Source organism: Schistocerca gregaria, chromosome 3 (assembly GCF_023897955.1).
Source record: "Schistocerca gregaria isolate iqSchGreg1 chromosome 3, iqSchGreg1.2, whole genome shotgun sequence".
NCBI classification, from domain to species: domain Eukaryota; kingdom Metazoa; phylum Arthropoda; class Insecta; order Orthoptera; family Acrididae; genus Schistocerca; species Schistocerca gregaria.
The window spans coordinates 830,348,410-830,373,087 of record NC_064922.1 but is presented as its reverse complement, the minus strand read 5'-3'; the positions used below and the strand labels follow the sequence as shown (position 1 = coordinate 830,373,087).

Sequence of the window (24,678 nt, the reverse complement as noted above, 5' to 3'; positions counted from 1 at the left end):
GGTGTTAACAGCTGATGTGTTTACAAAGGGGTTTTGTAGTGCAGAGTGCAGTAGGAGAAAACAACTGGCCACCACTGGCAGCTGGGGTGGTGTAATGGTTATAGTGGCATATGGCAGTGATGTGCTGTGCGTGGTGGCAGGCAGTAGTCTGGAACACCTGATGGGTGACTGGCACGGTGGTGCGCTGGACCACATGATCAAAGGTGCACTTGTTGAGATGCAACATGGGGCTGCAATTCAGGAAAGAAGCTGCTGCATGGCACAGAGGCAGGTGTGGAGGAGGAATTGGGCAGCATGAGGAACTACAATGTGCTGCAGTCTCACTTAGTGCGAGTTGGGGCACAGGTACTCGGGCAGGTGGGGCTCAAAAGGTTCAAATGGCTCTAAGCACTATGGGACTTAACATCTGAGACTTAGAACTACTTTAACCTAACATCGCACACATCCATGGCCCAGACAGGATTTGAAGCTGCGACTGTAGCAGCTGCGTTGTTCCGGACTGAAGCACCTAGAACTACTTGGTCACAGGTGGGGCATGTATGGCTAAGCACTATGTGGCCAGCATGTATGGTGTAGTGGTTACTGGAGTATGCAGGTGCCAGCAATTCCTGCTGCTCCTGTTTCTGCCATCTGCCAGATCCCCTAGTGAGAGGCTGACGTGGCAGTAGGATATGGCGTTGACTCTGAGGTGCTGGTGTGTTTGGAGTCGTGGCAAGGGCTGCAGGGCTGCTGAAGGTGCAGTGTCTGTGAATCCATTGGGTGGTGGCAGTGATGCGTTAGGCTCAGTGTCAGGCGCTGCATACTCAGTGTCAGGCTCCATGTGCTTGAAAAGTGGCAGTGGGAGGGAAAATGAAGGGGAGTGAGATGGCTTGATTTGGGTGCCAGGTGCTGGTTGGTGGTTTGGCAGCACTGGTGGAGATTGTGTCAAGAGTGGTGCTGGTGGTGTTGCGTGTGGCACTGATGTTAGCATCAACAGTGACATCAGAGGCATTGGAAGTGGGCAGGGAGACCTCAACTGTTAGCAGTGTATGGGCAGCACAGAGGATGAGCACCTAAGCTGACTTTAACCTGTGAATGGACACGACTGATGGGACATCGTGGAGATGCTTGGGTAAATGTTTTGTCATTTTGTCATTTTGTTGTAAAATGATGTGAATGCTCGAGTATTGTGGGCAGAGTGGGGACTGGCTGGCATTGATGCATAGCATCACATGAGTGCATGATGCAAGGTTCCAGTTTCCAGTGAATCAACGAAAAGGTGAGGGAATGAATTTTTGGCAACACTAGCTATTTATTGAAATAGACAAACTACTATATATTATTTAACAAAAACATGAAGTGGAAGGTATAATGTGCAATTTGCACAGCAAAGGTTCTCAGCTCATCAGTACTGGAGAAACAAACACATGTTAAGTTCATAGATGGGGGCCTTCACTAAGATGTGCAGAAGTTTGAAAGTTCAATGTAAACACTAAAAGTTCATCCCTAGCAGAGGCTATAGGAAATGTAACAATAAAATAGACACAGTGTGTAGGTGCTGTCATGCATGAGGAATGTCCAAAACTGTGTGAGAATTGTATGGGATGGTCCACATGGACGTTCGGCACTGGCACAAAGTAGTACAGTGTACAGGGTGTTTACCTGCACCACTGCACATGGGATTAATGGCCTCCAAAAATTGGAAGGTAGCTCTCTATAGTGACTTGGAAAAGCTAAAAGGGGTGTAGCATGTGATCCATAAACTGCAGATTGCAACTGGTCCTGCTAGGAAAGCTAAGGCACTCACAAGCTATCTGCCCTAAGCAAATGCACAAGGCTGCCTCACCAGATTTGTCACTCAACAGCCATCATACAGCAGTCCTTGGGTCCTAATTGCTCAACAAACAAAAGCACTTGTTCAAAATTGAAAGTTCAAGTTCACAAATGAAAGATCTGGTTCACAAATGAAAGGAGAAGCATGTGTACAGATACTGCAACAAGGATTCGTTGCCAACACACTCTGAAGAATACCTGCCTTGCACGCAGACAGGAAATCTGGCCAGAAGCCATGTTAGGCAGATTGTGATAGTGGGAGGGGGAAAGACATTCCTGTTGGCACGTGTCCACTATGGCATGGGTGCTTTGGAGAATGTCTAGATGCAACTGCAAGGGGAGAGTTGCCTGATACAGCAGACTTTGGAACTCGTGAAGTTTTAGACTTTAGGGAGCCGCCATAGTAGTTATATTATAGAAGCCCAATTGAAACTCAACAGGCATCTGTGAGCTCCAGCTTAACTTCGAATCATATAAAGTAAAGAATTAATTTTTTTTCTTTTCCTGGTTTGAACCATTTACATTATGCACCACATCCACAGTACTGCTGTAATCCTTCGATGCTGGATTATTCAGTAACCAGTAATCCATCCCCAATGCTTTAAAGAATGTAATCCCCATGTGTAAAAGAGCTTCAAACACCTGAGTACTTTACAAATGAGTTCTCACATTAAATATTTAATATTAAGCATGTACATCCTTTATGGTTAAAGATGCAAAACCCTAATTATGATGGTTTCATTAGTTTTGGATTGTTCACCCAGAGACTAATGAAAAAATAAAACACACTGGATGAGTATAGTTAGGGTAATTTGCAATCTGTTTTAACAAAAAGTAGTTTTCACCCATTTCAATGTTTATGATATCAAATCTCCTGAACTGTGAGTAATATAATGATATAATTTTGCATCTACATTCAGTGGTATGTGTGGATACTTTGTGAAAATTGAGTTATGAGTAGAGTCAGCAGTAAAGCTGTAATAAATTAAAACATCATGCCTGATGCTTAACTTTGCTGCATGAAAACTGAAAATGTGTGGGGCATCAGTGAGAAAAATTTTCAGAAAGGTTTGAAATTATGTGTTAAGTTCATTGGAAGTAGGTAAGTGCTCCCATTCTCAAATACTTCATGAATACAGTCAGGGTAATTTGTGTGATGTGATTTATGCTCCTTCAAGACATATACACTTTCAGAGTTCAATACTTGTATTATTTTGTTAAACTTTAAATGTAAGATTAAACCTCTTGAAGAGTAGATTATGGTAACATTTTAAATTTCTAATAATTATATGAAATACCAAACATCAAATGTTTGTTATCCCTGAATGCTGTTAGATAAGCAACCTGCAAATGGGACCAGTGTCCATTGTAGCTATTTAGTAACACAGACGACAGTAGTGTTCTCAATGTACTGTGCCATTTGATATGCCACATATCTAAGTAAGTCATTGCCAGAGACAAGAAAAGAACAATGACAGAACCTTGTAAAATGCCATACACAGTTATAAAGCAACTGCATATGAATCATTCCTTGCAGAAGGGGCCTCAATCCATTGTACATAGTTTCGAGCAAACAAAAAAAAGAAAAAAAAAAATCTAGACACTAGAGTATGAGGTCAAAGCTAAGAGAAAAAATATATGTTGTTTATTGACCAAGTATCAAGGTCCTTACAGAGTTTACAGGCATTTAAAGTGTTTTAATTTAGGAAAAAAAAAAGTTTTTTGGCGATGGACCAAAATAGATTTTCATGCTTTTAGAAGTTTCTTGAGGAAAATATAATGATTTGTTTATTACTTTGAGGATATGCTTATAGTTTAGGAATGTGAAACGATCATGAGCATTAGATCAAGCAAAACAACTGGTCTTCAATCAATATTTATTAAGAAAATAACTGAGAAGAAAAACAATTCAATACATATTTTTGAGTTTCCTTAGTCATCTTGCTCTTCACTGTTAACAACATCATTTGTGGGCCAATGTGTCAGTTCGTGGTAGAATTCTTCATGTTCATTTGTTATATATGGTAGTAGTCTAGTAATGTCATTAATTTTTGCTGCTTTTATTCACACTTTCTCCATGGGATATGCACAGTTGGGTGGAAAAGTAGAATGTGACTATTGGCCAGGTTGACACAGACAGAATGTGTGTTTCACAATAACATCAATACACTGGGATCTTACTATACATCTACAGAGTAGGCTACTGTATGAAAAGTGCATCATTGTACTGATTCCAAAATGTACTTTCTGGTCTCATGGTACTGACTTTGGTATAGTTTCGTCTGATATGCAGTTGTTTTTATAAAGAATTGGGCACCAGTTCTTTAAATCCAAAATATCCTCTGTTTTCACAGATGTGCTCCTTTCTATGATCAGTTTGGTTATTTCATGCACAAAATATAGTCAATCATGCCTTCTAAGGGTGCATTTGATTGTAGCAAAATCCCTGTCACAGGGCAGAAAAAAGTGACCACTGACTGGAAATAACTGCTCAATTTGTTTAAATCGGCCAGTATCTGTTAAAAACAGAAGCAGCCTTACTAAAGTATGGTTCTTATTCTGCCATGCACAGTTATTGGAATACAAATGTAGCTATGTAATTTCAGCAGGAATGTCCTGCAGGATTATATAAGAAAGGCCTCATTACATCTTTCCTGGCAATTCCCTCGTGATAAATGTATATTTTAGCTTTATTTTTCTCGATATCATGAATGCAAAACACATGCACGTAAAAGACTCCTGGACAGGGATCACTGGTAACTGAATGTTCTGCATAAAATCTATGGCCAGAGATAATACGTGGCATTTATCTTTCATTTCAGTTTCCGCTTCAAGTTTATTATAGAATTTTTTAGCCCATCTCTTGTGCACCATCAACTCAGCCACTGCACTCCATTTTGCCACATCATTAATATGGGGATTTCGAATCTTAACTCATAATTCTTCACACAAGCAGCATGAACCTACCAGAGGTTGTCCAAATGACAGCAGTTTTCATTGAAAAACAAAGCAAATGTCTGGCAGCTACATTTAACGTCAGTATGTTTCTCCTTGAACATTTTATATATCAACTTAATATTGAGTCTTGCATCTAAATACTTAGTTGTTCTCCCACTGTAGTGGCTTTCTCTTATTGGGTAACTATTAATGTGTTCTCTCGTGAGTTGTCTAACTTCGGCTGACAAAGTGTTTACACTGGGAGCTTTCCCCCTTTTATCACGTGGTCTCTGATCTGATATAGACAGCTTTCTCAGTCATTTCACTATCTTGTCAGTTGAAGCTAGAAGAGCCAGAAATGTTTTGTAACATACCTTCCTTTTGATGTTACCCACAATTACATACTTTGTCGACTTGTTAAATTGAATCGTCTTTTCTAGGTCTACGTCGCTGGATGTTATGTATGTCTATAAGTGACTGAATATAAACATCTTGTTCATCTTTAGAAGGCAAGTTATGAAGCTGTACTAAAATAGATTCCTTTTCATCTGCACTGATGTCTTGAAAACACTTGAACCTCTTGCACCTGAAAACATAAAAGAATCCTATATAAAAACATATTCTCAATTGATTGCCATACTAGCAGAGACGATGCTAAAATGTGAGTGATGAACAAGAGCAGTGTCATGGACAATCCATAATAAAGTTTATTTCAAACACTAGTTACAGTGTTCAAAAAACTGTCAGTAACATCCAATATAATTAAAAATTACCTGCAGTCACATCCTGTAATTTTAGCTGGTATGCGTTGTCCTTTATAGTTAATATATTCTTGGCCTTTTAGCCTTGCTGTTTTTGAAATATTCCTCTTCCATATTGAAGGATTCCTTTTCATTTTCTTCCCTTGTCTACTTTCTTCTTGTCATGATACAGTGGCACCTTCCAAAGCTTTCAGAAATAAAACTGGAAATATTGTCAACAAACGAATGTGTAGGTTAATAACATACACTTTCAGCTGTTTTCTTCCACCTAATAAGTTGTGCAGCTTAGCCAACATGCCCTGCACATTGAAGTTAACATTTCCGTGTGAAGTGTCCAACTTCGTGGCTGAAATGCAGTTGCTTAGCAAGAAGGGCTTCAGTCCTGGACTGAATTCCTTTCTGCATATAACTCAAAACAAGAAGCTTCAGTTTGTGTATTTCCAAGCACTTGATGGAATACATTTTTGCTCAGAATGATAACAGCCATAAAGATGTGATTTACATCATAATCTCATTTTCACGATTTTGTGACTGAAGCCCTTTCTGTATGGAGCAATTCATTTGTTCTACTGTCCAACTTTATCACTACACTAAGGTAACCCTCTGTTGAGGGTACTGTGTGGAAGTGCTATGGCTAAATTCAAACTGGCAATGCCAGAAGTACACATAACTAATCATTGTGAAATGTTAGCCATAAAATATACTGATTAGTTCCAAAAGAAAAGGGTAGTATTGCAGGATGGTAAACAATGACTCGGCCATGCTGTTTACAGACAAGTTACAGGAAAAATGCTGGGGACAAATTTACAAAGAATACAGTGTAGAAGCAGAATTTAAATGTTTCTTAAACAGCATTTTCAGTCTTGTTTTCCCCTAAAACGGACAAGGTTAAAATTGAACAGAAGCGAGTTTAAGTGATAGATAATTTCTGTGATTAAAGTATCTTGTTTGAGAAGAAGAGACCCGTACTTGATTCAGAGTATAATCTTTTGTCAAGAGTTGAAAATCCATGATCACCAGTATTGTAAAATCTACCAGTACATTTTTGAGAAAGTGAAACACATCATCTTTTACTATAGATTATCCATCTTTAGCTGACTGCAATTTAACTAAAACGAATTACAACAGATATATTTTGCTTTTATGTTTAAAGCATTATCTGTGGTTATGGTGTTTCTTTACATATTCTGCTCCCTCCCTCCTTGCTAGCAGAGGTTGGCATCGAAAGGCTTCATTTCTCGTGTGCACTTGACAATTTTTGCCATTCTGCAGTATTTCCTGCCCTGTATTATTTACACTTCACTTTCTTAAACTGTTTAAATTGTTACTCATTCACATTAAGAAAGTGAAATGTAAATAATGCAGCACAGGAGATACTCCAGAAAGGCAAAAACTGCCAAGTGCAAATGTGAAATGAAGCCTTTCGATGCCAGCCCTGCTAGCAAGGAGGGTAGGAGCAGAATATGTAAAGAAACACCAATAACCAAGGAAGATGCTTCAAAAGTAAAAATGAAGTGCATCTGGTGTAATTCTTCTTAATTAAATTGCAGTCAGTTCAAGACAGATAACCTATATTAACAGATTGTAGCAGCTGCTGTGGAAGATGGCCATGTAAACAAACATATGACAAAACACATCACTATGCACAAAAATAAAACACTTCAAGAATATGTAAACAACCATTTAAAACATTATCAAACAAGAAAGAAACAAAAATAGTGATCCAAATGAAAGTGAGTTCTAGAAAATAGCTTTGACGAAATGGTAACACTTTCAAATAATTGGTTGCCAAATTAAGTGATTACTTTGTCACATTGTGAGCAAACATTGCACCAGTAGCTGTAACTGATGCAAAGAAATATAAACTCCATTACAAGGTTGTTGACCTGGTGTGACCATTAACTTTCTCTCACATATATCTCCACATATATCTTAAAATGGATTGACAGGTTTAAATGTTGGCCAATGGCAGTTCCACTGAAGAACATCCTTTAGGGAATGTTGCCAGGTCACTCTTCTCATCATGGACTGCATATTTTGGAGTCCAAAAAATCATCACCACTTACAGAAGATGACAGGTTGGTTGTCAGTACTTCACTTACCTGACACGACCATATGTATACACCACATCAAAACCACTGATTGCCATCCAACATCAAACACCATGGTTGAACAGTGGCATCACAACATCAAGGCAACATTAAGAGCCTGACTTTCAGATGACTGGCTTGACAAGTTACTAACTTTTCTAATGGGTCTCTGTGCGTGTGTGACTCCATAATATAACACCACTGCACCAGAGATGATTTAGGGTATGAGAGCTATACTTCCAGTTGGTTTTTTTCTATCTACACCATTACTTCACCCCAAAAAGCATATGGCATCACATAACCCAGTAAGTGTTTGGGATGCTACAGCATCCGTCTTCATCTATACTGAACTCCTGATCTGTTCACTTTTATTCATAAGATACACTTTTACAACCTATCTATGATAGGCAGTATCTGGGACATTCACACTCTGAAAAGCACTTTGCTGTTGAAACACCTCATAATCAGATGACTATCTCCATTAACAGGCTCAAACCAGACTTTCTGCTGAAGAGTATGAATCCCAGATCACCCATGTCAACTTCAAGTAAACAACCAGCTCCAATCATTAAACCTTCATAGTATCACAACCAAGCCAGAACTCGCACATGGTCTGGTCACACAGCACACTTCCCAAAGAAATATACAAACACTGTCACTGGGGAGGGAGTAGTAAGTGGCTGTAACTGATGCAGTCTTTTTGTTTCTGTTTATTGTATTCACTGCAAAATTGCTAAAATATAAGTGCAGTCATTATACCTTTACCTTGTGCTGCAGATCTGTTTAGTAAAAGTAGTGCTAAATAAATAGCTGCCATTAACATCACAACACACACATCTGAATTTGGGGTGGTGTTGAGACTGAGAAGCATGGAATTCTGTTGAACAGAATTGCATTGTATGACCATCATTGATAAGCATGGTGGTGAGCTAGAAAGAGATGCTGTTCTTCCAACACTTTTGGGAGGCACGATGGTGCTACTCCTGGTGTTATGGTTAGGGAAACCATTGGATACGACTTCGGGTCATGGACTTTAATGTCACAGTATTATGTCACAGACATCCTGTGTCCTCCTCATGTGTTACCTCTCTTGCAACAGCATTGTGCTGCCATTTTTTGACAGTACAATGCTTGTCTGCATGTTGCACATATCTCTGTGAACTGTCTGTGTGATGTTGAGGTACCCCTTTGGCCAGTAAGATCCCCAGATTGTCCCTGATAGAATATGATTGGGAGCAGCTTGGATGTCAACTCTGTTCCAGTCCCAGTAACCAGGATAACAATTGTGGGCTACCTTATCTCAGAGAGGATACAATAGCTTAATGATGCTGTTACCAACCAAATCAAAGCATGCAGCCAGGGGGTATGGACCCATACTCCAAGATCTGTGTAAATTTGCCTTGATTTTGTTATCACTGAAATAACATCACATAACCTCTCAACTCATGAAGTTTCATTCCATTTTCTCCTCTCCTTGTGAGTGCCTCACTTTTTTTGTTAGACTGTGTATATATCAAACTAAGGCTGAGTGATAGATAGTATAGATCATTCTTCTTCCTACTGTTATTTTTGTGAGTCTTACTGTTGTCTTCAATTTGGCTGATTGTTGATAACAAACTGCATTTATGAGTAAATGTAGGCTAATCCAAGACTGATGTCAGTATGCTCAACTGCTTAAAGAGCTTTTTGCACAATGTTCTAGAATGTACACCATATATTAGTCTTATCACACACTTGTATGGAACATACACCTATTTCCTCAGTGATGAGTCATCCCAGAATATGGTACAATAAGACATTAGGGAATTAAAGTAGAAAAAGTAAGTCAACTTTTTGACATTTTCATCTCCAAAATCTGATACTACTCATAATGCAAAAGCTTCAAAATTTATATGTTTAAGACAGTCTGTAACATGTGACTTCCAGTTCAGGATCTTATCAATATAAACAAAGAAAGATTTAGAATATTATGTTTAATTTACTGATTTACCCTCATGAATTATTTCTAATAGTGTGGTCAGACCTTGTGTAATACTGAATTGCATGTCTTGTGTTTTGTCTAAATTGAGTGACAGTCTGTTTGCAGAGAACTAGTTATTACTTTTCGAGATATGTCATTCACATTTTCAAGTGTTGAAACTACTCTATTTGATGTGATTATAATACTTGCATCATCAGCAAAGAGAACTATTTCTGCTTCTTTGGTATTTGATGGAAGATCATTTTTAAATAACAAGAACAAGGGTGGACCAAATATCGAACTCTTTGGTACACCTGTAATCATTATACCCCATCCTTAAGATGCTTTTTCACAGCATATACTCCCTATGTTTCTTAATACAACACTCTAGCATCCATTTAGTTAGAATTATCTAGAACAAAGTTAGAATGAAGCTGCAAGGCCTCTGGTACAATAATATGTGAGCTTCTCAGGGGTAATACTGTGAACTGCTCAACCAAGTGATTTTGGCAAGTGAAAGAAAATACCATTTGTCAGTATTTTGTCACTAAAGCATTGTTTTATATTGATTTGTGAATTAAAAAGCAGCATGTTCTGTTGGGAGATCGTTTTGAAAACCTAGCTGAGACTGGCTAAGCATTTTATTTTCATAGAGGTGTATTATGGTTCTTGCTTGCATAATTTTGTGCAGTGCCTTTGAGAATCTGGTCAGTAGTTATTTATATCTATCTTTCTACCTTTCTTGTAAAGGGGTCTGACAATAACTTATTTCATATAATTTATTTCATTCAATTTAAAAAAAAGAAAAATCCACTGTGATAATAATGAGTTGCATATGCAACTGAATACATTGCACGTATGTGAAGAACAGGATTTCAGTTCTTTATTTGTGGAGTTGTAAACTGTGTGAATTGATCTCTCAAAGATTTTAAAAGGTGATTCAAAAACTTAGGGTATGCTGAAGACACAAGCATACAGTTGATTGCTCCAAACTCTACCTTACCAGTTACAGCTCAGATGATGTCTGAATAGACTTATAAGTGGTTCATAGCTAAAATTTTAATCTTATTGCCACTGCCGAATGGTGTTTGAGAATAGTGTAAAATCTTATTATTTACATAAGGTTTGAAATCTATTGGGAATTTGTGGATGACCCAGAGTATATTAATGAACTCCTAAGAGTAAGTTAGAAACACCATTTGGTATAATTTAGCAGTAAAAATTTGATTATGCTTCCATTTTTAATTTTTCACATTGTTATCACTGAATACCAGAGGCAAGAATGCTCATGCATCATGTTCCTATATGTGCACATATGCACCAGATTCATTTCAGTGGCACAAAATGCATAAAAAGTGTTGCATGACTGCTTTGATGCTGATTGCTCAGTATCTAGTATGCCAGCACCAGTTGCAGATGTGCCAGGTCTGGAGTGGAAACATAACCTGAATAACTTTTAAGCAGTATAAATGCTTGAAAGGGCAGGTCCACGTAGGACCCTATTTTCTTTACCATGTCGCCATGTCGGTGTGATGTGGTGTGTGTGTGTGTGTGTGTGTGTGTGTGTGTGTGTGTGTGTGTGTGTGTGTACATGCAGTATAGAGGGGGGGGGGGGGAGGGAGAGAGAGAGAGAGAGAGAGAGAGAGAGAGAGAGAGAGAATTTGTTTACATGTACTTGGTATTGTAGGATTTCTCTTTTTATTCGGCAGCATAGTGATCATAGTTAATTCTAATTTTATTTAGCATAAACCTATGAAGCATTTATTTAAATGTATTATTTAATGGCCTGCAAAATTTCTCCCTGCAGGAAGGAGCTAGAAGAGAATGAACTGAAGCTGGACCATATGATGGAACAAGAACGTTTACGAGGATTGAAAGAAGAAGAGCGTCAAAAAGAGAAGAAAGATTGTCAAAAATATGAATATGTACAACAGATTATGAAGCAAATGAAAGATAATGAATCTGAAAGACTTAAAGAAGCAAAATATATTGAACAGGTAATGTAAATAACACATACATAAAAGAGAACCAAATAAAATACTTTATGTCGACTCAGTGATTAAAATTCATGCTTGTTATGAGACTGCTACAGCTGACTTGCCTGCATAGTTCAAAAATGACAAACAGATCAAAACAATTCGAAAGTGGTTTTGTGTATCTTTTGTGTGTGGGGTGGGTGGGGCAGACTTGCAGGGAGGTGGGGCAGGAAGCTGGGCAGGCATAAGAAAATTATTTAATATTTGTCTCTTATGAAAACACATAAATACAATTTAGAGAAGAAACTGAGTGGACATGTTTGTGAAGCATTCCAGAGTTACTGTATATATTTTACATTTCGTTTTCAGGCTTTTTTTAGCTTAACTACATTGTGTGGTCGTAGAATTAATATTTCTGCATCAAACAGTGAGTTTTTCTTCCCAGGTGTGGTAAATAGCTTGAGTGCTACAATTTTTTTAATGTGTAGGCTGCATGTGCATGCAAATTAACACTATGCATTAACTCTTTTTGTTGATGTAAAAATACTTGAATTAAATTTGTGAGGATAAGTAATATTGAAAACCAACTTATTAATGTGTACTCATATTGTTAATATGGGGTAACGCTGTTTGTGGTAGAGTAGGATTGCAGTAATATTGTATCTCAATTTGCATGGAATTCTGAGCATCTTTTAGAGTCTTATTAAATTTTATCATATCTGGTTTTTTAGAGTTACTGTTTTGTAGCCACAGGAGAAAATTGGAGTTGTATTATGCTAATGGCAAGTACTAAATGCACTGTCAGTACAATGTAGCTGGCCAGGCCCCAAATCTGTGCTGGTGTGTCAATTCCCGAACTCAACGCTGCTTTATTTCTTTTATCTGCCATCAGTTAAGTTCCATTATTTCTCATTTCCTCTTACTTTCTTTCAGCTTTTTGAATGAGGAATTCCCTCACAGTCTATTAAAGCAAGGGTTTTTCTGGTCATTACTAGTGTGGTTATATCTTCCAACAGCTGATTGTCCATGTAATATCTGTGTTGATGAAAAGGGGATGCATGCTCCTTTTATGCAGTCATGAGTTATCTTCATATGTTCTCAAGTAGTAAGACTCTATTTTGTTGTTAGTCATCTGCATGTAACAGCTATGCTAGTCATTTGGCATCTGGGAAGATAACTTTTTCAACCATCCTTTGAGTGCTGCTTTCTAGCATCCTGTTTCTTGGGAAGATATATTAGCTGCCGAATAACACTTGGCTCTCTTTGCAGATCCTTCCTGAACATTTATTTATCTGCACCACATCTGTTTCTTCACAACACTTTTTCACAATCTGTTACCTCTGCTACTTCCCAGAATGAAGTTGAACAAACTCTTTTCTTTCCTAATTAGTTAAATATACACTCCTGGAAATGGAAAAAAGAACACATTGACACCGGTGTGTCAGACCCACCATACTTGCTCCGGACACTGCGAGAGGGCTGTACAAGCAATGATCACACACACGGCACAGCGGACACACCAGGAACCGCGGTGTTGGCCGTCGAATGGTGCTAGCTGCGCAGCATTTGTGCACCGCCGTCGTCAGTGTCAGCCAGTTTGCCATGGCATACGGAGCTCCATCGCAGTCTTTAACACTGGTAGCATGCCGCGACAGCGTGGACGGGAACTGTATGTGCAGTGTATGGACTTTGAGCGAGGGCATATAGTGGGCATGTGGGAGGCCAGGGTGGATGTACCGCCGAATTGCTCAACACGTGGGGCGTGAGGTCTCCACAGTACATTGATGTTGTCGCCAGTGGTCGGCGGAAGGTGCACGTGCCCGTCGACCTGGGACCGGACCGCAGCAACGCACGGATGTACGCCAAGACCGTAGGATCCTACGCAGTGCTGTAGGGGACCGCACCGCCACTTCCCAGCAAATTAGGGACACTGTTGCTCCTGGGGTATCGGCGAGGACCATTCGCAACCGTCTCCATGAAGCTGGGCTACGGTCCCGCACACCGTTAGGCCGTCTTCCGCTCATGCCCCAACATCGTGCAGCCCGCCTCCAGTGGTGTTGCGACAGGCATGAATGGAGGGACGAATGGAGACATGTCGTCTCCAGCGATGAGAGTCGCTTCTGCCTTGGTGCCAATGATGGTCGTATGTGTGTTTGGCGCCGTGCAGGTGAGCGCCACAATCAGGACTGCATACGACCGAGGCACACAGGGCCAACACCCGGCATCATGGTGTGGGGAGCGATCTCCTACACTGGCCGTACACCTCTGGTGATCGTCGAGGGGACACTGAATAGTGCACGGTACATCCAAACCATCATCGAACCCTTCGTTCTACCATTCCTAGACCGGCAAGGGAACTTGCTGTTCCAACAGGACAATGCACGTCTGCATGTATTCCGTGCCACCCAACGTGCTCTAGAAGGTGTAAGTCAACTACCCTGGCCAGCAAGATCTCCGTATCTGTCCCCCATTGAGCATGTTTGGGACTGGATGAAGCGTCGTCTCACGCGGTCTGCACGTCCAGCACGAACGCTGGTCCAACTGAGGCGGCAGGTGGAAATGGCATGGCAAGCCGTTCCACAGGACTACATCCAGCATCTCTACGATCGTCTCCATGGGAGAATAGCAGCCTGCATTGCTGCGAAAGTTGGATATACACTGTACTAGTGCCGACATTGTGCATGCTCTGTTGCCTGTGTCTATGTGCCTGTGGTTCTGTCAGTGTGATCATGTGATGTATCTGACCCCAGGAATGTGTCTATAAAGTTTCCCCTTCCTGGGACAATGAATTCATGGTGTTCTTATTTCAATTTCCAGGAGTGTATTATGCTTCCTCTATTATTGTAGACCTATGGTAGAATTTGGTTACAGATCCATAGAGTTGTAGATTTTACACAAATGACATTAGTTTTGATCAGTTCTGGAATAATATGTATTTTCTGAGTAGAAAGAACAGAGGCACAAATAGACAGCTTATAAATTGATGCCACAGGATCTCTTATCTGGAAGAAGAGAGGAAAGGAGTGGAACAGATGTGACTCAATAGGAAAAACCCTTTGACTTTTCTGGACGTGTTAACTCATTCCACTGTTACTGTCCCAGGGTGTTCTGGATGCCCTTATGTGTGCCTTTCATCCTTCCATTAGGTGCTTTAGATATGTATATTTACACCTCCTTGTCACTGCCTTTGTGCTCCTGACTTGTTAACACAGCAAGCTGCTTGGGTCCTTCTGAGCTTCAGATGCATTAATGCATGAGTCATTTAGTGGCCAGATAGAGCAGCCAAGTAGCTGCATTTCCACCCTGAGTGCTCACCGGGTTTCCATCATTTGGCCTATGTTCATTTGCTGCTGTGATCTTATTTGTATTGTGGTTTCCATCTTCATTATTAACAGTGAAAGAAGCAGAAGTAGAAGTGCCAATGTGGTTGTACAGAGGAATAAATGATGTAGATGGTGACAGGCAACTACTCCTGATACTTGGCATCACCGATAAAAGAAACTTAAGCAGAGTATCAGATGCCTCCATATAAAAACCATTCAAATAGTGTTGCTGGAGAGACTAGTTGGCAAGCCGACATCAGTACATGTTGCTGTAATCATTCTAAAGGTTGTAAATAAACAAAGATCTGGATTGAAACTGAAATAATTAAAAATTTAGCAACATAGTAATTACATCTTGTGATATAACAACAAAGAGCTCTCAATTAAAGTTGAGTATCCCACATACAATACATAGAATATCATAAATATTAATGTGTGTAATGCCACAATATTATTTCTTAACTATGTATTACATCCTTTTAAGTGAAGTACATCTTTACAACAGAAAACAATATAGTTATGTCTATATCTCATTAGACAAAACTAGCATAGAGTCTTAATCAAATGCCAATATATCACATCTTTTTACATGCTATCATTTGCAAAAAAACCTTGTTTCTTGTTTCAATATCTTGAACCATTTATGAAACATGATGGCTGTTACAACCACGTGATACGTGTTGTGCATGGACAGAAGTCTGCGCACAATGGGTGCATTCTGTCCATAAATACAAAAACCAATATCTTGAGAATATCTTGAGTATATTACTCTGCTCTCGCTTTTAAATACAATTTCAAAATGTTAGCTATATTTTTATGCAGTAATCAGTGTCATAAAATGAACCATACACAAAGTCTTCTCAGTGTATTTTTACCTCCGCAAAAATCTTGAAATATTGTGCAATGCTTTATTTGATTAGATGTAGCACTAAGACAAATAATGAAAAGAAGTTTATTTATTTATTGTGTGAATAAATCATACTTTAAGATGCAAGAGAATCAAATATTTTCACCAAATAGTTTTCATAATATTGAATGATACGTATTTCATAGTGGTCAACAAGTCCACTGAAACACATCACTGACAGTTTGTGTGACTCACCCATAGAAATAAAAACTAATATCTTGAGAATGGTGAGATATATCAGTCTGCTTTCAGCTTTAAATACAGTTTCAAAATGTTAGCTGTATTTTGTATGCTGCTATTAGTGTTATAAAATGAACCACACACAAAGTCTACTGTGCAAAAATCTTAAAATTTCATTCAGTGTCTCATTTAATGCGATGCAGTACAGTAACTAAGATGACTAACAAATCGAAATTCAGCCATTTATTGAGAGAAGTTCTCATACTGTAAGATGTGAAAGAATAAAATTTTTCACCATATAGTTTTCTTAAAATCGGATGATAATTTTCTTATTAGTCAACCGCGGGTGTGCTCAACCAAGACACTGACAATTTGTGAATAGAATCAGCGAATTCTAAGCAAATAAGTTATTGTAAATAAAATAGAAAGAAACTTCCACATGGGAAAAATATATTAAAAACAAAGATTCCAAGACTTACCAAGCGGGAAAACGCCGGCAGTGCGGATGGATATGTGTGCATGTGTGTGTGTGCGCGAGTGTACACCTGTCCTTTTCTTCCCCCTAAGGGAAGTCTTTCCGCTTCCGGGATTGGAATGACTCCTTATCCTCTCCCTTAAAAGCCACATCCTTTCGTCTTTCCCTTTCCTTCCTGAAGAAGCAACCATCGGTTGCGAAAGCTAGTAATTCTGTGTGTGTGTTTGTGTGTTTTGTTCATGTGCCTGTCTGCCGGCGTTTTCCCGCTTGGTAAGTCTTCAAATAAGTTATTGGTGTGATTCCTAATGACTGCAGATGTATTAGAGCGATATCACTGATAGGGCCATCCTTTCCATGAGTTATTACACTTGTGAATATATATAGGACAGCAGCTTTATTGAAGACATAAGTGACACACCACTTTCTACATAGGCTCCTAACATCATATTAAAAACTTAAGCACGAAACAGTATTGGCATACCTCTGTGTCTGTTTATGGAATGTTTTATTCCCAGAGTTATAAAATGAAAAATTTTAGTTGTTATAGGAACCATATTTATTTTCTATAGGGGGCATTTAAACCCAGATCGGCAAACAAAACTGTCATGTCCAACACACCAGGAATATTCAACTCAGGGGAGCCAGACCATAAGGCAGAACCAGTACAAAGATAGTACACCTGGAACATAGTCCTCCAGCTCTGGTAGCAGTGTGACAACAAAGCTGCACTCTCCATGGAATGCAGTAGGTTCATTTGTATCAGTCAATGGGTTCATTTAGAACATCAGCCATATCCTTGACTGAAGGGAGAGAACAGGGTAAGTCTACAGGAAAGGCAATAACTGGTAACGAAAAATAATATTTTTTGTAACTTTGTGACGTCAGTGATGTATATCCCAGCGAATGTTCCCACAGTGTGGAGCACTGGAGGGAGACAAAAGTGGGATCAGTGACTGCTTCAGTGGTGGGTACTGATGTGAATGACTGCTCATGCCATGGCTGGGACTTCCATAATCATGACCAAATCATTTCTCAAAGTGATATTTTCCAGATGCTCATGACTAGTCGCACCCTACCTGGCACTTCCATGAAACACGATTGGATCATCTCTCGAAGTCACAGTGGGTGTAGTATGAGTGCTGAACAGGTGGTTTGGCTGAAGCTGATGTGGAAACACCCAGTGTGACCACACAGATGCCGGTGGTATGATCAGAGAGGTGGGGGCAGGGTTTCAATGGTGAGGATATTGGCTCCATGTGACAGAGAGACTTTGATCTGATCAAAGGAATGGAGGGGGATGTGTGGTTGATGTGAGCTTCTAATTCATTTGCTGGAGTGAAAATCAATATTCGTTGTCTGTACAGAAGCCATCCATGACAGAATTGGGGCCATTTGGAGCTAGGAATGCAGGGTACCAGCGTGTTTTGGGTCATTGTTCAAGTTGGTATAGATGAAGATGCAGTCACAGAGTCTGGTGGCGTTGTTGCAAACTTGTGTCAGGAAGAGGTGCTGTAGTTGTCAGTGGTGGGTGATTGCATGCTTGAAAATGATTAAAAAGGCATCATAGAGCATCATGAGCCTGTGGTAGCTGTTGTCAAACACAAAACAGGTAAACATTACCAGTGGAATCAGTGTTGTCATATGAAAATCAGCTACAGGCAGCAGTTGAGCTACAAGGTGGAGAGCAGTGTGGAAGAGATGTGGCAATGATGTGCTGTAGAGCTGGAGGGGTGTGCCCAATTATGCCAGCAGCAGGGTAGCTGGATGGCGAGGCAGGGCATGTTGTACTAACGTGTGCTTTGCTGAGTGCTCAGTGTCAGTGGCAATGTGCGTGCTGGGAAGACTGAGTAGTAAACATTTTTGGATGTTGGTTGGGTGTGACTCATTGGAGTGGGCAGTGTGTATGATTGGATGTTGGGTGGACGTGACTGATTGGTGAGACTGGGGCCACGCATTGTCATGACAGTTAAGTGACAAGATCATGAGCTGCTTTCACATCTGGGTGAGGGCAGTAGATTTGTCTTCATTACTTTGCAGGAGCAACATGTTCCTCATACGGAATGTGTCCAGTGATGCACAGCAGTCATTGGGTGTTGGTGAGTCACCAAGAGGTCTTCAGCTGAGGAGGCACACTGCTTGGGTATGTCGATGGTTGTATGGTAGTCTTCCTGTTGTTTGTCTTGATGGGGAAGGTCCTAGGATACAGCAGCCCTTATTAAAGTACAGGAGTGTGGCTTGTTGTATGACCAAGGAGAGGTGGAATTAGCATAAAAAGTCTATTGCTAGGTCTGGTTTTGTGCTGTCCTTAAAAGAGAATGTCCATGTGAGGTGGCAAGATGGTGATTGTTGCACAGCTTAGGTCATCAATTTGTGCACTGTGATCAATGATCTGGTAGCTTGGTGTGGCTAAAATGTCATAGGTTAGTCCTTTGTCAATGAGCTGTCAATCAGTAGAGGGTTGATGTCAGAACCTATACCTGCCACAGGTTTTTCATCAGAGGGAATGAGGCAGGCAACATATATGAAAACATTGTTCTTGGAATTGGGACCAGCAGAGGTGGAAGCTTTGTAGAATGCTCATCAGAGTCGAAGTCGATGAGAAGTTCGGAGATGTAAAGTCTGGTAGCAGTCACTGTAGGTTAAGTGAGAGAAGATTTGCTACTGTGTGTAGCCTTGAAATGACTAGAATATTCTTCTTGAATACCTGAACTTGTTGCAGGCACTATTGAGAAGTCACAAGACAGGCAACCATCGCACACATTGTTGTCAAATTGGGCTCACTTGGAGAAGGTGGTTTGCGGGGCATAGTTACTTAGTGTGACGCAGTTAGGAGTCCCTGTGCAAGTGTGAGCATGGTGGGGTTGGTGGCATGTTATGACAGCCCAGGTGCAATGCGGTAGCAGATGTTTTGCACAGATGTGGGTGCAGTCATGTCAGTGGTATAATGTGGCTGCATGGGTGTGGCATGAAGGGTGGTGATCTGTGTAGGGTCAGGTGCAGCATGACTAGCAGTGTTCTGTGTCAGTGAAGACAGGGGAGCAAGGACTTGTTGATGTCATGCATTAGTCATCACTCCAGGTGAGCATTGTGATGTCAGATTTTCTGATAGTTGGGTGGTGTCAGTCAAACTTGACTACTGGGTGGAATTAAGCATGGTGAAGCTGGTACCACAGTGCATGACCAGCAGCACTGTTGCCAGTGGTATGAATGCATTGTTGGTATTTGCTAAGAGTTCTTGATGTAATTGTTCATGTGTTGTTGATGAAGACATTGAATTATGGCAAATGTGCTTGAATCCAAGCCAACAGAATGCTGTAGTTCTGCAGTTGCAAGATGGATGTGGCAATGTGGCCCCTTAGTAAATTGTTTGTTGTTTTTGATTGTTCAGCTCTAATGTTGCAAGTTGAACCACTGTAGTGAAGCACCTCACTTGCACAATTGATGTCTATTAATAGTCAGATAGCCATTTGAGAAGCATTACATTGTCCATAAAGGAAAACATCAGTATGGTGTGTGACTTTTGGCACATGATGGGTACATGTGGACTTCATTTTTGTTGTGTAGTATCTAGTTCAGCACGTATTTGGCATAATTCCAATCTTTGCGGGTTGCTGATGTAGAAATTGTATGGTGTGGGTACAATATAATTGAGGTATGACATAGTACAGAACTATAATAATGCTTTATTGCACAGTAAAAGATACATGTCCATTTGATTTGAAGCTAAGAACACACTGAAGTCTGTGGCCAAGTCACAGATATTCCACTTATCATACATCAGTGATGGATATCACAATAGATCAGTGGATGCTGCCCCCCCCCCCCCCCTTCCCCCAACCCCACATGCATACATATATAAAAGTATTGTCTCTGTCTATCATCAACCCCTTCTACACAGGTTGGATGATTTGCAGAACATAATTGGACATAATGCTAGTTTAAGTGACTGATAACAGCAAATATGGTCTTTTAATAGGTTCACCACACATTAAAAAATGACTTATACCACATTCTAGTCTTTATCATAAACATATATGGAACATGTAAGTAAGTAACCGACTAACAAATGAACAAGAGTGTATTGTGAAATGAATTCTCCTCCAAATATAATTGAATGATGGAGGTGTAAAATAATAAGAAAATACATTACAGTCTTCAAATCTAATGTGACGATAGCCACTGTGCTCATACAAATCAGAATGTTGGAGTTTCAGTCAGAAACGAGACACAGAGAAAAAACAGTGGAAGTGACATTTAGTGTCACAGACATCAAAAGGTGTGTGAGACCTCTATCACAAAGGCAAATCCAAGAACTTTGGACATTCATCTAAAGAATTTTAGAAATGCCAAAAATCTTTTGTAGTGGATGAGGATACTGAGTTGGACAGAGACAAAATGTAGGAAATCGGAAGTTAGTCTGGAATGTTAATTTGTTAATATCAAAAATATTATTTGCTCAATTTCACTTCCTCCTATTTCACTTGGGAGCTAGTATGTTGGAGAGGTTTGCTGCTTAGTCCTTTATTAATCTTTCTTCTTCAGTCTAAATTGCCACCCTAGCCAAGGCCTCTAACATCAACCAATACAGTGGTACTTTACATAAAGTTGAACCAAATCTTAATAGTAGAAAAAATTTTCTTCATATTTAGCTGGCTGCAAAGGTGAGGAAAATTGTGGGGTACACTTCCTATTCAGTAGACTGTCAGTGTCAGATTATCATTTCTCCACAATGCCTCATAAAGTGAGGGATTGTGACTCTGTTGATGGTTATCCATCCATTGGATTAGACATTAATTTTGGTGGGCATCTCAGTAGTATTAGGAATAGGGTATATGTTGATACTTGGTCCAATCCCATTATGGTTCACTATCAGAACACTGCTGTAGTACCACACTTTTCATGCACTCATCTCAGTGATCTACACAACTGATACATGTTAGATAGTCAAATGTCACACAAGAAATATGCCAATACATGTGAAGAAAAGGACAAAAAAAATCTTTTAAATTAATGAGTTCTTTGTTTTGAGCTCTGCATCGAAAAACTTTCAAAGGACTCATTCATCTTCCACATTGTCGTTATTTATAGATGAATGTACATTTATTTACTCATGATCATTTGATATAAGCTTAAACCAGTTTCAGGTGTATCTTCAAACAAAGTTCTGTACTCCATTGCTTTCTTGTACTTAAAAGACTGATGTAACAGGGATTGCTAAGCTTGTGTTACTCTTTACTGTGACTCAAGTTTTCTTTTGAGTGTAATCTGAATATTCACATCAAAACAGTTTGATATGGTTAAATAAACACATTTCATCACTGAATAATGCCAAGGTGGAAGATGAATAATTCCTCTTAAATCAGGTGACTAAGTGACAGTCCTACAGTTTTTCCCTCCATGTTTCCTCTTTATTGGATGAAGAAAACTTTCATTCTGGAAGTTATTATTTCTATGGCTTCATGTTTATCCCCCCATAAGTTGTAATCAAAAACACTATCTCTTGTATCCCAGCTGGAAACAGAAGACATAAATACAGCCAGCAGACATAAACATGAAACTGATCATGGAGATTGTTGACGGCAACATGGTGGGTGCCTCCAACATGGCTTTGCTTTCTGCACTGTCAGAATATAACTGAGAGGGCACCGTCAATCTTCACATGACCTGCAAGCCCCACCAGCAGCATGGTATGACCTGCATGGTTTTGCTCATCCAGGGCTGTATATAAAGTCAGCTACAATTAGCTGCAGGCAATTCCTATTTGATTCTCACCATGCTCCAGTTTCCTTATGTTTCATGCACCATTGTTGACATTCCTGTGACCTGGACTTTGTTTACAGCTTTATCATCAAACCAACAAGTGAGTGCTGTGCATTAGACGCTGCCTCAGAATGCATTATGGTCTCCAATTATGGACAAACTGTCTAATTTAGGAGTGAGCACTGCCTCTCTGTACTCTGCTCTGGATCACCACTGGACTCAGCAGATGATTATGCTGTGTACCATAGTGAGCATGTAGTAAATACTAGTTGAAGTAGAATGTTGGTGAAAAGCTAAAAGGACTTCAGGATGGACTCAGTTTTGGCAAAGCTGTTTGAACAACAATGGCTTTAACTGACACTGATACAATATTGATTATCAGCTCAAGAGGAGAGGCTTCACCAGTTCTTGGAAGAAGTTCTACATGTCACTCAATCATTCAAAGTTATGCAAGTGGCCAGGTTGCACATATTGGCCCCCTCTGAATTATCCAGATCCAGCTCCTGCAACAGTGTCATCCCTGTTCCTCTTCAGAGTCTTTTTTATTATTAAATAGCACAACAGTTCAACATTAGTGCCAATCGCACCCATATATGAAGGCTATTTCAAAACACGGTGACACTTCAACAATTCACTTTGCTAGGCAAGCTGTGCAAAGTTGAAATGTTGATGACAACTTGCAGTGGTGTGTCGGAGCAGTAGCACCCATTTATGCCCACCGGGGCCCCATATGGTACACATGGATGCCAGCAGCATAAGGCCACAGACAACAGACTCACTTAGACTGCAACAAGTGTTTATGGGCATAGCTATAGGGAATACTTTAAACTGACAACCATTTAATCTCACACTAGAGAATGTTTTCAACAGATGCTGGTTATAAGAATGTTTCTCAAAATCTGCACATACTTTTAGTAGAGCACATAGCAGTAGAGAATATTTTTCGGTAGACTCCTTTTCACCTTTTTGGTTTACTGTCACTGATAAAATAAGCCTAGTTTTGTACACAAGTCCATTTCAATTGCTAGAGACACTGCATAAAGTATTTTCTGCCATAATTTCATTCAGACTGGGATGTGAAACAAACCATACAGCCGATATAACTTCTCATACACAACTGTCTCAACCCATTCTATTCACATTAAAAGAAGCAGTTAACTCTGAACTGAACCAATTAGAGCAGCAGAGCATTCTCAAACAAATCACTTCAATTCAATGGGAAACACCATTAGTGGTTATAAAAGAACCAAATGGGAAACTATGCCTTTATGGAGACTTTAAAGTAACAGTCAGTTCGCAAGTAGTTACTGATATTTACCCACTTGCATGCCCAAAGAACTCTTAGTCAATATTTGTAACAGACAGTACTTCTAAAAGATCGATCTTTTTGATGCATAACTGCAGATCACATTGTAAGAAGTGTGTCAGTAGCTGTGTTTGATAAAGCTTCAGTTTCTACCAGTTTCACCACTTGCCTTTCAGCATTGCTAGCGCACTAACACTGTTCCAACAGAAATCAGAGGGCTTGTTTAAAGACAAACCATCGTTCATAAACTATTTGGATGGCATTGTCGTCATGAGAGCTAATCTGCAGGAACATATCAAATCTACACATTTTATTCAAGAAATTGCAGGCAGCTGGGCTATGAAGCAACTAGATCAAAAGCAAATTGTTTCAGGTGTAACTGGCACATACTAAACAAAAATGGCATCTGTCCAACACAGTATCACTTAGAAGGCACTGACCAAGTGCCAGTACCAAAGAATGGAAAAGAATTGCAATCTTTCAGAGGCTAAATAAACTATTACATGAAATTTATTCATATACAGCTACTATTGTCTGTGTCTTAAACAGCTGCAAGAGAAAGGGATACAGTTCAAAACGTCAATAGCTAGCAAAAGGTCCTGCAAAAAACTGAAGGTACATGCACGATCCATCCCATGCCTAGCATCATTTGAACCCAGCCGACCACTGATCTTTACAGCTGATGCCTCACCCTATGGCTTAGGGATATTATTGCCTCAAAAGAATGCTAAAAGGGTTGAACGATTAATACTATATGCTTTAAAAAAACTAAAATCTCCCCAGAAGAATTATTGCCAGATAGAATCGAAAACTTTAGCCGTCATGTACAGCATCTAAAATCTTCACACCTATTTCTAAGGATTGGTGTTCCATCTAATCACTGAACATAAGCCCTTACTGGCAATATTTAGGGTGTTTCATGGCAGAGCAGACAGCACAGTGCCTGCAATGACGGGTCTTGCTCCTCAGTCGCTACAACTACAAAATTCATTACAAGCCCACAACAAATTGTCCCATTTGCCCATGGGTCCCAATGTAACATTTGATAGTAAGAAAGATTGTTGCTTCCAGATGAACTTATTATCCCACTGTGCTGTGCTAAACTTCCCAATAATAGGCAACAAGCTAGCCTATGTCACAAGACAAGACTTAACACTTCAGCACATCCTGCTCTGGTTTCATCCAGGCTGG

General features: G+C 39.8%; 1 protein-coding gene across 1 annotated transcript in view; it reads left to right on the top strand.

Moving 5' to 3' along the window:
• The window catches only part of LOC126354623 (cilia- and flagella-associated protein 45-like), a 168,917-nt gene that overhangs the window by 90,126 nt on the left and 54,113 nt on the right, over positions 1-24,678 (top strand). Inside the window, exon 4 of the mRNA XM_050004387.1 lies at positions 11,368-11,557. Within this exon, the coding sequence (XP_049860344.1) occupies positions 11,405-11,557 (153 nt within the window). The 5' untranslated portion in view covers positions 11,368-11,404. The remainder of the gene's footprint in view (positions 1-11,367; positions 11,558-24,678) is intronic.